The sequence below is a fragment of the Phyllobates terribilis genome, unplaced genomic scaffold (assembly GCF_046119375.1).
Source record: "Phyllobates terribilis strain yellow unplaced genomic scaffold, ASM4611937v1 Scaffold_5__5_contigs__length_657084704, whole genome shotgun sequence".
NCBI classification, from domain to species: Eukaryota; Metazoa; Chordata; class Amphibia; order Anura; family Dendrobatidae; genus Phyllobates; species Phyllobates terribilis.
This window is the reverse complement of record NW_027362765.1, coordinates 292700453-292714466: the sequence shown is the minus strand read 5'-3', so window position 1 is coordinate 292714466 and position 14014 is coordinate 292700453. Positions and strand designations below refer to the sequence as shown.

Here is a 14014-nt window from a genome sequence, read left to right as displayed (position 1 = left end):
CTTAATTATTCCATGAATTTCATGAAATAATTTAAAAAAAAAATGCGTGGGGCTTCGCCCTATTTTTGTGCCCAACCAGGTACAACTAGGCAGCTGGGAGCTGAAATCCGCAGCGCAGGGAGGCCCAAGCTTTCTGGGCCCCACCCGCTGCAAATTGCAGTCCGCAGCCGCCCCAGAAAATGGCGCGTTCATAGAAGCGCCATCTTCTGGCGCTGTACCCAACTCATCCAGGGCCCTGGTGCGGTGGCTCACTGGGTAATAAAGGGGTTAAGGCCAGCTTGGCATTATCAGCTGGCCCTAAGCCCGAAATTCATGGGGTCACGCCAATATTAGACATGACCACCATGAATTTCTAGTAAAGTATTTAAAAAAACACACAACACCCAGAATAAAGTCCTTTAATTGAAATAAACACACAATTCTTTATTGTTCTAAATTAAACCATACTTACCGTCACGCCCATTCCAGCTGAAGCCAATGTCTTCTGCAATAAAAGTAAAATAATAAAGCAACCTCATCCTTACCTTTCCATGGTTCCCACGACAGCTTCAGCTCTGCTACATCGAGATGACAGGCTGGACCGCAGCAGAAAGCTGCCATCCAGCCTGTCATCCCGCGGACACTGAGAAGCGCAGGCATGCTTGCGCTCCTCAGTGTCTCGCTGTGACGGCATAAAGATGAGACAAGTTCATGTCCAATGAACTCGGCGCACCTCATGCACGTCACTGACAGCGTGGGAGAATTCTCCTGCACTCAGCACTTCAGCGTGAAAATTCTCCCACGCTGTCAGTGACGTACATGAAGTCAGCTGAGTTCATTGGACATGAATGAGCTCACCTCATGCACGTCACTGACAGCGTGGGAAAATTCTCACGCTGAAGCGCTGAGTGCAGGAGAATTTTCCCACGCTGTCAGTGACGTGCATGAGGTGAGCTCATTCATGTCCAATGATCTCAGCTCACCTCATGCACGTCACTGACAGCGTGGGAAAATTCTCCTGCACTCAGCACTACAGCGTGAGAATTCTCCCACGCTGTCAGTGACGTGCATGAGGTGAGCTCATTCATGTCCAATGAACTCAGCTGACCTCATGTACGTCACTGACAGCGTGGGAGAATTCTCACGCTGAAGTGCTGAGTGCAGGAGAATTCTCCCACGCTGTCAGTGACGTGCATGAGGTGCGCTGAGTTCATTGGACATGAACTCGTCTCATCTTTATGCCGTCACAGCCAGACACTGCAGAGCGCAAGCATGCCTGCGCTTCTCAGTGTCTGCGGGATGACAGGCTGGATGGCAGCGTTCTGCTGCGGTCCAGCCTGTTATCTCGATGTAGCAGAGCTGAAGCTGTCGTGGGAACCATGGAAAGGTAAGGATGAGGTTGCTTTATTATTTTTCTTTTATTGCAGGAGATCGTTGGCTTCAGCTGGAATGGGCGTGATGGTAAGTATGGTTTAATTTAGAACAATAAAGGAATGTGTCTTTATTTCAATTAAAGGACTTTATTCTGGGTGTTTGTGTTTTCTTTTAACTTTGACTATGGGGTTAGTAATGGGGGTGTCTTATAGACGCCTCTCCATTACTAACCTGGGCTTGATGTCAGCTGGCATTATAAGCTGACATCAACCCCAACCCTATTACCCCACTGCCACCGCTACAGGGCAGTGGGAAGAGCGAGGCTAAGTGCCAGAATTGGCACATCCTAAGGATGCGCCATTTCTGGGGCGGCTGACGGCTGGTGTTTCTAGCCTGGGAGGGGGCCAATATTCATGGAACCCTTCCTGGGCTATTAATATCAGCCCCCAGCTGTCTGCCTAGCCTTTGCTAGCTATTAAAATAGGGGGGACCCCACGTCATTTTTTTGGGGGGTCCCCCATTTTAATAGCTAGTAAAGGCTAGGTATTCCGCTGGGGGCTGATATTAGTAGCCTGGGAAGCTCCGTGGGTATTACCCCCTTCCCAGGCTTCAAACATCTGCCCCAGCCGTCTGGTTAACCTCCGCTAGAGCCTAAAATTATGGGGATCCCCACGCCAATTTTTTTTTAAATAAATCCTTTATTTTAACACTAAATGACAAGTACAGTAAGCAACACTGTCACTGTACTTCATATATATGTGACTGACATGTTTCTATCTACCTAATCTATGTGTGATTCTCTATTCCTTCTATTCTAAATTGTTGGGTACAGATGCTGAATTGCCGGCTGGCTTTTTTAAAGAGACGGTGCATGAAAACACTATTATTTTTTTTAATAAATCCTTAACACTAAATGACAAGTACAGTAATCAACACTGTCACTGTACTTCATATATATGTGACTGACATGTTTCTATCTATCTAATCTATGTGTGAAGCTCTATTCTGTCTGTTATAAATTGTCGGGTACATATGCTGAATTGCCGGCCGGCTTTTTTAAAGAGACGGTGCATGAAAATACTATTATTTTTTTTGATAAATCCTTTACACTAAATGACAAGTACAGTAAGCAACACTGGCACTGTACTTCTTATATGTGTGACTGACATGTTTCTATCTATCTAATCTATGTGTAAAGCTCTATTCTTTCGGTTCTAAATTGTCGGGTACCGGTGTATGCCGCTGATGAATTGCCGGCTTTTCATGTTTCACTGTTGGCACTGTTCCCATCGATTTGGGCAATCACTGTAATGCCACAACCACCATGGCTGTGGCATTACAGTGAGTGGCAGACAATTCCTGCATGATTGGTGCTCTAAATAGCGCCAGACATGCAGGACACGCTTTTGGTGCACGAACAGTTATCGAACATAACCTCGAACAGCCGAATATTTTGCAAATCGTTCGGGTTCGTCGAACAACTCGAACACCGCCCAAAACAGCTCGAATTTGAGATTGGCGAACAGTTCTAGTCGAACACCGCTCATCTCTAGTCTTCACCTTTCTCCCACTAGTAACTGCAGGAGCCCTTTCCCTTAAGTAGCAACAGCAGGCAGGCTACCGGTCACCTCTTTACCCAGGGCTGCCCTCTTGCTTATGTAAAGCAGATAGGTGAGCAGTGGGATGCTACCTCCATGAATACAGTGGACTCCCAACTATAGCTAGAGTAGACTAGCAGGCAGTTCCAGCTTTGTCTGAAACAGATGCACAAACCCACCACACTCATGCATACACATGAAAATCTACACATACACATTCTATATACATTTCTAAGACAGTCAGAAATGTATATTCACACACGATGTCCTACAGCATTCAGTGTTACCACTTAACCCATTATATATCATGGAACAATTTCTCAATTAACGGAAGTCCCAAGTCTGCTGATTTCAAACACCTAAACTTTTTGGAATAAGGACAGATTTCTTACTTCTAAGTAGGAAGGAGCAATGAAATTCAGGAAGGACAGTCCAGGAATATCTCCTGGGATGATAATATGCATTGGAAAGGTAACACTGGTATGACAAGACACATGGATTTCTACTTTCCAATACACTCAGTGTATCAAGTACTGGTATGTCATGATCTCTGTTTGCCATTATTGCTCGGTTACATCCAGGGGATGATCACCTATCCTGATCTTGTCCTGTTCACACTGGAGGTTGCTGCCTGTCACTGGACATGACTACTACTGAATTACCTTCTGGGTGTATATCAGGAGGTGACAGACACTGCAGGAAAAAAAACATGCAACCATGCATTCATATCTGGGTTTAAGGCAAAAGCAGGGCACATGGACTTAAGTTTTGGACATGACCCCGGACTGCCATTAGCAGACACTTGGAAAACTCAGTTTCCAAGTAGAAGAAGAAGCTATAACCATCTTGTAACCCTTGTTAAAGCGTTTAGACATGCATCGCACATCTTTAGAAGTTGCCATAAATTTCTGATAGCTGTAAGGTGCCTGAATGTATCTAGTAGATATGGAAGAATATAGGTGTTGGGGACCATGATCAGGCAATAGGCTTGTTTGCCATGATATGGGTACTTCAGGCAGTGATGCCTCCATCTTGTTACGTTCCATGCTTACAAGTCCTTGTAAAGACGCACATAGCAAATGCACACTGCAAACGTATAACCTGGGCCTGGGGCAGAGGGTGCTGACCTGTGACTTCTATCACATGAAAAGGGAGAAGAGGGGATTACCATGAAAAATGAAATGAGAATATATTGAAAATAGGCAAAACCGCAGTAAAGCCAGCATACCTCTTTCAAGCCTCTGTTTTTGATGTTTAGTTTTTTTGCATTGACAAAATCAAAGAGTTTCCCATATTCCTCCCTGGATAATAAATAATCAGCAGTTAGAACGATTCCCATTTATACAAAAAAAGAATACAGAAGTAAATCCATTACACGTCTTATGCAGGAATGATAATCGCAGAAGCGTCTGATTCCACCAATGTTGATACACCACTGATGACTGTCACAATATGGCCACCTGGTGCTGACCTGGGGCACTGCAGCTATTAAGGGTCTGTTTACACTGACTCATGGGTGGCCTTAAACTTTGGAAAATCTGTAAACTGGTACCGATCAGTGGTTGCTTAGTAGCCTGTTTACACAGGCAGACTGCAGTTTTCTATGTGCACTGAGCGATCTGTAGATTGCTCAGTGCACATAGGCTGCCATAGTTCCCGACAGTGTGTTTTCTTTTCACAGGACGATAAACCGCCGAGAGCGATGATTCATTTTGCGCAGTCATGGAGTAATCGGCAGATCTTTCAGTGTAATCGTGAAACGAGCGTTTTTAAGAATGCTTCTTCATAATTGTCATTCAGTGTGAAAGAATAAAAGGGTTTTTCAGGGCATATCCTTAGGATAGCTCAATACTAGATCGTTGGGAGTGTGGAGCCGCATAGCACAGCTCCATCAACTGTGTAGTGGCCACGGCCAGGTACTGAACATCCGCCACTGTTTGAATGAATAGGGGTGGAGCTGCTGTTGATATAATGGAAACACCACCTGCCCAGTAACAATGCTATGGCATGAGGGGAGTCTAATTTTCCTGTAGCCCTCCAACAGTTATATCCAGGTACAATTCCCATACATTTTCAGATACAAACCTTTCGATATTGCTGAAAGTGTATTGTGATGCTTGTTTCGTCTCTATTTCAAAGTCAAACGATCGAGTTGTTGTGGTGCCACGGGCAAAGTTCACGCAATTAACTTCATCAAAACGAATGTGGACAGGTGGCTTGTGCACGTATATAAAACCCCGCTCCAGGGGATACAGCAGTCCTGAGCTGGCTTTGTACGAGCATGTGATGCACTGCGCTCCAGAGTGTCTGAAAAAAGAGCAAGACACGTTAACATGGTGGCCAGTAAAGTAGAAAATAAAACACCTTGATGAGGTTCCCCCTGAGCCAACAGCTGGTCACTAGCGGTATAGCTAAAGGTTGTCCCAAATGTCCAAAAAGGGAATTGATAACCATTTTACCCAAACCATGGTAACGTTAAGATCAGGGAAAGATGAAGATTTCAATCTGAGCCTTGCTCGTTTGTCTAAACATCAATGTGTTAGTTCACATGAAAGTTTTTTTCTTTTATAAACACGGTCCGCAGGTTAAAAAAAAAAAGACGTGGCATGCATCTCTTTGACCCATTTACTGATCGCTCATTATAAATCAATGGGTGTGGAAAAAAACGATCACATACAGGTTACCATCCATTTGTCATGCGTTTCTCATAGATGCATTATAATTATAAAGAAAGGAAGCTGTATTATTAAATTGTTCATGTAAAAAATGAATGTTGCATGGTTGGACAAAACTGATGGAAGCATTCCAAGAGGGAAGGAAAAAATGGAAATCCGGATTGCATATGGAGGAGAAATTTTCTGGATATAAAATGGATGATTTTGGAAACGTTCACGTGAACCTGGCCTTACAGGGACTTTACCATCAGAAACAAATCCTGTGGATATGCAGTACATATTTAACACGCAGGAGAACATGGATCTCTGGCCCATTGCACAAAGGAGGCAGCCGCAGAATGAATGGAAGGGACCTATGCAAGTCAATTCAGCCTGCAGGAGCCAGAAATCTGGCGTAGATGTTGCAGCAATTATAAATCCAAAGTTTACAAATTAGTACAGATAAATTAAAAGGGTTATTCTCCTCTTTGAAGAAATTGTCAGATAAAGGTCATAAAAACAAGCAGTATTGCAATTTACTGCTTATTAAAATTTGCAGGTGTTCTTAAGATTTTAACACTTTTCTTTACAGTTTGTTTCCTAGGTGACCGACCACCGCTTCTGTTTAGTTTGTAAACACTACTGCATCGAAGCTGGCCAGGATTAGGAGGTGACAGCTCACTCCAGCGATCCTGGCCAGCTTCAAAACAGTGCTTACTAGCTCAACAGAACAGCGCTTACATATACTGGCCATTTTCTGCTCTCTAGCAGTGGTGGTCGGACTCCAAAGCAAAAAGCGGAAACAATAGAAAAGTGTTAAGAACTCAAAAAACAGCTAACTTTAACCACTTCGCACCAGAGCCTGTTTTTGCCTTCGTGACCGGGCCAATTTTTTCAATTCTGACCACTGTCACTTTATGAAGTAATTACTCTGGAACGCTTCAACGGATCCCCCTAATTCTGAGACTGTTTTTTCGTGACATATTGTACTTCATGATAGTGGTAACATTTCTTCGATATCACTTGCGTTTATTTGCGAAAAAAATCGGAAATTTGGCAAAAATTTTGAAAATTTTGCAATTTTCAAACTTTGAATTTTCATGCCCTTAAATCAGAGAGATACATCACACAAAATACTTAATAAATAACATTTCCCACATGTCTACTTTACATCAGCATAATTTTGGAACCAAAATTTTTTTTTGTTAGGAAGCTATAAGGGTTAAAAGTTGACCAGCGATTTCTCATTTTTCCAACAAAATTTACAAAAACATTTTTTTAGGGACCACATCACATTTGAAGTGACTTTGAGGGGTCTTTATGACAGAAAATACCCAAAAGTGACACCATTCTAAAAACTGCACCCCTCAAGGTGCTCAAAACCACATTCAAGAAGTTTATTAACCCTTCAGGTGTTTCACGGGAATTTTTGGAATGTGGAAGAAAACAATGAACATTTAACTTTTTTTCACAAAAATGTTACTTTAGACCCAATTTTTTTTTATTTTCACAAGGGTAACAGGAAAAAATGGAATACACAATTCGTAGTGCAATTTCTCCTGAGTATGCTGATACCCCATATGTGGGGGAAAACCACGGTTTGGGCGCACTGCAGGGTTCGGAAGGGAAGGAGCACCATTTGACTTTTTGAATGTAAAATTTGCTTGAATAATTAGCGGACGCCATGTTGCATTTGGGGAGCCCCTGATGTGCCTAAACAGTGGAAACCCCCCACAAGTGCCACCATTGTGGAAACTAGACCCCTTAGGGAACTTATCTAGATGTGTGGTGAGCACCTTGAACCCCAAGTTGCTTCACAGAAGTTTATAATATTGAGCTGTAAAAATAAAATTTTCACATTTTTCCCTCAAAAACGATTTTCATCCCTTAATTTTGCATTATCATAAGGGTAATAGGATAAATTGCACCATGAAATTTGTTGTGCAATTTCTCCTGAACACGCCGATACCCCATATGTGGAGGAAAACCACTGCTTTGGTGTACGGCAGGGTTCGGAAGAGAAAGGAGCGCTATGTTGGCTGGCATAGGTTGCAGACACCATGTCACATTTGAAGAGTCGCTGACATGCCGAAACAGCAGAAACCCCCACAACTGACCCCATTTTGTAAACTACACCTCTCAAGGAATTCATCTAGGGAAGTAGTGAGTATTTTTTAATTTTTTAATTTATACCATTGGGCAGTGAAGAAAACATAATTATATTTTTACCACAAAAAAATGTTTTACCCTCAGATTTTACATTTTCACACAGGGCAATGGGTAAAAATGGTGCCGAAATGTCACACAATTTCTTCTAAAAGTGGCAATACCCCATATGTGGCTGTATCGTACCGCTCAGCCATACGGCGAGATCTGGGGGGGACGGAGTGCTATTTGACAATTTGAGAACAAATTATTGTAGAATAGGCATTTGGATTTGGGAGCACAAAATTTTCTGAATTTCTTTTGGGGGGCAAGGGCCATTTCGCTTTTCCAGAGCCTTTCTGCTACCAGTAACTTGGAATATTTTTAACAGATGACGGACCTGAGTGGGGACTAGCTTTTTTTGAGGACTGAGTTGAAGCTTTTATTGGGAACATTTTACGTAACATTTATCCGGCGCTCTAGGCTGAGCACTTACATCGGGGTTTCCATCTAAATTTCCAAGTGATGTAATTCAGATGAAACCCCTGCGGGATCCATTCACTGTAATGAGGCAGCAGAGTTACTCTGGACTCCGTCTGGCCTCTGTTTAGCGGTGTCCTTTTTTTCAGAAGTGCACAAAACTGTGGCCAACCGCACTTTTATGCACACCTAAAAACAAATGACACCGTGGGATCCCAGGCTAGACGGCGTCCACAGTGGCCTATATCTGCCTCATTACAGGGAATCTTCAGTCATGGGTTCCGTCTGAATCACGTATTTCAGAGATTTACACGGAAACTCTGGTGTAAGTGCTCAGCGCAGGATAAATGTGAGCAGAGCCTTACTGCGATCTTTGGGAGACATAATAAACAAATCAGTAGCAGGTGAAGAATTGGTTTTATTTATTTTTACGCCGTTCCTCGTGTGGTATAAGTGATGAGATTACTTTATTCTTCGGGTCGGTGCGATTACAGAGATACTAGATTAATATCAGGTTTTTATGACTGACAGCTGTCACACACTAAGACGCTTTTTTTTGCAAAATCTAGCTTTTGCATCGCCATATTTTGAGAGCTATAATTTTTCCATATTTCGGCCGACAGAGTCATGTGACAGCTTGTTTTTTGCGGGACGAGTTGACATTTTTATTGGTACCATTTTTGGGTACGTAAAATTAACAAAAACCAACAATTCAGGAATTGTTTTTTGAGGTTTTTTTTATGCCGTTCTGCGTGTGGTAAAAGTGATAAGGCAGCGTTATTCTTCGGGTCAGTACATTTACAGAGATACTACACTTACTATATATTTTTTTTATGTTTTGGCGCTTTTACACAATAAAACAATTTTATAGAAAAAATATTTTTTTTGCATCGCTTTATTCTGAGCGCTATAACTTTTTTTTCGGCTGATAGAACTGTATGGCGACTTTTTTTTTGCGGAACAAGATGACGTTTTCAGCGGTACCATTTTTATTTCCATTTTGCTTTTTTGATCGCATTTTTTTCCACTTTTTGTTTGGCGATATGAAGAAAAAGCATAGTTTTTTGCTCCGTTTTTTATTACGGTGTGCACAGAAGGAGTTAATTAGTGTGACAGTTTTATAGATTGGGTTGTTTCGGATGCGGCGATACCAAATGTGTGTACTTTTTTGTTTTTGCATAAATATAAGGATTTATTAGTTTAATATTTTATTTATTTTTATTTATTTTGTGATTTTTTTTTTTAACAGTTTGAAAACATTTTTTTTACTTTTTTTTTTTACATTTTTACTTAGTCTCTGTATGGGACATTAATTTTTATTTTTCTAATCACTGATGTCATACAATGTAATAGACATATATTACATTGCATGACATCTTTTCTGACTGTTTCACAGTTAGTGTCTCCTGTTGGACTCAGCTGCAGGGCTGAGCTCAGCAGGACACCATATATGGCAGATCTGGAGGCGGCCATGTGACCTCCAGCTGCCATAACAACGGAATGTCCTGGAAGCTATCAGGGGGCCGTCGGAGAGGTAAGTTGACAACCCCCTCTCCTCTCACTATCTTCTACATGCCGCGATCACTATAGATCTCGGCATATAGAAGATAGCAAAGGGTTAACATCATTGGGACCTGATCCAATCAGGTCCCGATGATGTCCCCTGTCAAAGCTATCGCTCTGCACCGGAATCGCAGCGCTTGCAGGACCCTGGGGGTCCTGAGCGCTGCGGAACCACCCACCCACCACGTCGGCGCTGCACAGAGTCCAGGCAGCGCCGACGTTTATGTACAGTGGGCGGTCCTGAACAGGTTAATATGCAGTAAAATGCAAAATTGCTTGTACTTACAAGCACAATAACTAGTTTAACTTGGTGTGACAGCAGCACATATATTTCTTAGTCTCACCCTTGGAAGTTTCCAGGTACTGTGATTTTGCGGTTTACAAGAGCCTTCATCACACGACTAACCATCTCATACAAACACCCTGACATATTCTTCTTCAACTTTCCTTCAAATCGCTTTTCAACTTCTTCTCTGAGGAGAAAATATTAAAAAATAAAAAAATAAATCAAAGCAATAGAAATATAAATCGAAAGAAAGAGGAAATGTGGATGAAAATGCCATCCCACCAGAACATGAGCAGCTACAAATCCAGAGTAAATTTACCTACATATGTGATAAATCCTACTCCATTCACTAACTCTTAGGTCTCATTCAGATGTTAATGTTTTTTACGCACACAAAAAAAAAAAAAAAAAAAATGGTAACGTCATCAGTGCTTTGGATCCAAATATCATCCGTCTTTGGTCCGCGTGTCAGTGTTTTTCATGTCTCTATAAATAAATTTGCAATGTTAAATCACGGAAGGCACACGGACTGTGCATGGGATGGCATCAGAGCAGAGAAAAAAAAAAAAAAATCAGACCCATTCACTATAATAAGTATTAAGAGTTCTACCACTGAAAAACACAGATAGCATTCAAATGCAAAAAAAAATGGACGGCAGAGTGAGCCTTTATCTAGCAACACTCTGGTCATGGTATCATGGCAGCAATCCCACATCAATGTGTGTAGGACAAAGAAAGGTGGGCACCGGCTGGCAAGTGCATCAACAGGAAAAAAACATTTAGGATTATAAAACCAAAACGGGTAATACAGGTGTATATCACTAAATTAGAATATCATCAAAAAGTTAATTTCAGGTCTTCAATACAAAAAGTGAAACGCAAACTATATAGTCATTACAAACAGAGTGATCTACTTCAAGTGTTTATTTCTGTTAATGTTGATGATTATGGCTTACAGCCAATGAAAACACAAAAGTCATTATCTCAGTAAATTACAATAATTAGCAAAAAACAACTGCAAATGCTTCCACAATCATGGGGAAGACTGCTGACTTGACAGATGTCCAGAAGGCAGTCATTGACACACTCCACAAGATCCCAGAGTTCCAATTTTCATTTGGAAATCAAGGTCCCAGAGTCTGGAGGAAAAGTGGAGAGGCTCACAATCCAAGCTGCTTGAGGTATGGTGTGAAGTTTCCACAATCAGTGATGGTTTAGGGAGCCATGTCATCTGCTGGTGTAGGTCCACTGTGTTCTATCAAGACCAAAGTCAGCGCAGCCGTCTACCAGGAAATTTTAGAGCACTTTATGCTTCCCTCTGCCGACAAGCATTTTGAAGATGGAAATTTCATTCTCCAGCAGGACTTGACACCTGTCCACACTGCCAAAAGTACCAATACCTGGTTTAAAAACAACAGTATCACTGTGCTTGATTGGCCATCAAACTCGCCTGACCTTAACCCCATAGAGAATCAATGGGATATTGTCAAGAGGAAGATGAGAGACACCAGACCCAACAATGCAGACGAGCTGAAGGCTGCTATCAAAGCAACCTGGGCTTCCATAACACCTCAGCAGTGCCACAGGCTGATCGCCTCCATGCCACGCCGCATTGATGCAGTAATTGATGCAAAAGGAGCCCCGACCAAGTGTGGAGTGCATTTACTGAACATACATTTCAGTAGGCAAACATTTCAGATTTTAAAAACATTTTTTCAAGCTGTTATAAAGTATTCTAATTTACTGAGATAATGACTTTTGGGTTTTCATTGGCTGTAAGCCATAATCATCAACATTAACAGAAATAAACACTTGAAACAGATCACTCTGTTTGTAATGACTCTATATAATATAGGAGTTTCACTTTTTGTATTGAAGAACTGAAATAAATTTAGTGAGATGCACCTGTATGTTAAAACTGAAGGGAACAGAGGCTGAGACAAGGAGCAGTCTCATCCTGATAAGGCTTATGAATATGAAGAGGGGTTATTCAGATATATGGATGTCATAGAGATGGGGTGAATTCTGACCTAAGAGCTAAGGATCTTTAAAGGGGTTTTCCCAAGAACAAAAGGTCATTTTAACCCTATCGCAACCTTGGGTTTTGTCGTTTTTGCATTTTCGTTTTTGCTCCCCTTGTTCCCAGAGCCATAGCGTTTTATTTTTTGGTCAATATGGCCGTGTGAGGGCTTATTTTTTGAGGGACGAGTTGTACTTTTCAACGCCATCTCTGGTTTTACCATATCGTGTACGGGAAAACGGGAAAAAAATTTCAAGTGCGGTGAAATTGCAAAAAAAGTGCAATACCACAGTTGTTTTTTTATTTATTTTTTTTACCACGTTCACTGAATGCTAAAACTGACCTGCCATTCTTATTCTCCAGGTCATTACGAGTTCGTAGACACCAAACATGTATAGGTTCTTTTTTTATTTAAGTGGTGAAAAAAAAATCCAAAATTTGGTTAAAAAAAAATAAAATAAAATAGCGCCATTTTCCGAGACCCGTAGTGTCTCCATTTTTCGGGATCTGGGGCTGGGTGAGGGCTTATTTTTTGCGCGCCGGGCTGACGTTTTTATTGATAACATTTTGGGTTAGATCCAGTGTTTTGATCGCTCATTATTGCATTTTATTGCAATTTTGCGGCGACCAAAAAACCTAATTCTGGCGTTTAGAATTTTTTCTCATTACGCCGTTTACCGATCAAATTAATTTTTTTTATATTGATAGATCGGGCGATTCTGAACGCGGCGATACCAAATATGTCTATGTAGGTTTTTTTTTTTAGTATTTTATTTTGAATGGGGCGAAAGGGGGGTGATTTAAAACTTTTATATTGTTTTAATTTTTTTTATATTTTTAAAAACTTTTTTTTTTTCACTTTTTGCTTGCTTCTATAGTCTCCATAGGAGACTAGAAGCAGCAACTGTCCAATCGCCTCTGCTACATACATGGGATCAGCAGATCCCCTGTATGCAGCAGAAATGGTCCTGTGCTATGAGCGCCGGCCACTAGGTGGCGCTCATAGCGACCGGCTAATGACAACTGCAGGCGTCTGCTGCAGACCCTGGGTTGTCATGCCCACCCATCGATGACCCGCAATCACGTGACGGGGTCGCTGATGGGCGGGGCTTAGGACGCGCTTCCCGGAACCGCACGTTAAATGCCGCTGTTGGAGATTGACAGCGACATTTAACATGTTAACAGCCACGGGTGGATTGCGATTCCACCAGTGGCTGTTGCGGGCACATGTCAGCTGTAATAATCAGCTCACATGTGCTCGGTTCAGTGTGGGCTCAGCGCCGGAGCCCTCACTGAACCGGGGGATTACAGCCTGTGCGTACTAATACGTCACAGGCTGTAAAGGGGTTAATTAATGGCTGTGTCTAACCGTGCAGGAACATGGTCTGATCATACCACATCTCCTGGGCAGGGGAGGAAGCAAGAGAGTATACAGACACTACAGCAGGGGATCACAGCTGATTCTTTTTGTGAAGTAAAACATTTCCCTGCAGGCAAGGGACAACACCATAAGAACTATTTTGTTGATGGGTGGGGCGGGACAGGAGGGGGGATCCCATGTGCATCCTGTCAATCGACGCCGAGAAAGTGTTCGACAGGGTACACTTGGAATTCATATTCCAAACTCTGGAGGGAATTGGACTACGGGAAAATATGCTCCGCAGAATATCAGCATTATACACTTCTCCCACTGCTCAAGTCAAAATTAATGGCTCTATATCAAACCCGTTCCCAGTAAAAAAACAGAACAAGGCAAGGTTGCACCCGCTCCCCCCTCCTTTACATTCTAACCATAGAGCACCTTGCAGTTGCAATACCTCGATTAATGGAGTGAAGATTCAAATGGGAGGAACACAGATTAGCCTTATTCGCAGACGACGTTCTTTTATATATCACATCCCCCATAACAAGCTTA

The 14014-nt window shown here is 42.0% G+C and overlaps 1 protein-coding gene across 1 annotated transcript in view; it reads right to left on the bottom strand.

Moving 5' to 3' along the window:
* SSRP1 (structure specific recognition protein 1) overlaps nt 1-14014 on the bottom strand; it is a 46217-nt gene that overhangs the window by 20949 nt on the left and 11254 nt on the right. The window contains exons 7-9 of the mRNA XM_073684308.1: nt 10138-10266; nt 5037-5258; nt 4180-4252 (exon numbers count right to left, since the gene is read on the bottom strand). Coding sequence (XP_073540409.1) covers nt 4180-4252; nt 5037-5258; nt 10138-10266 — 424 coding nt within the window. The remainder of the gene's footprint in view (nt 1-4179; nt 4253-5036; nt 5259-10137; nt 10267-14014) is intronic.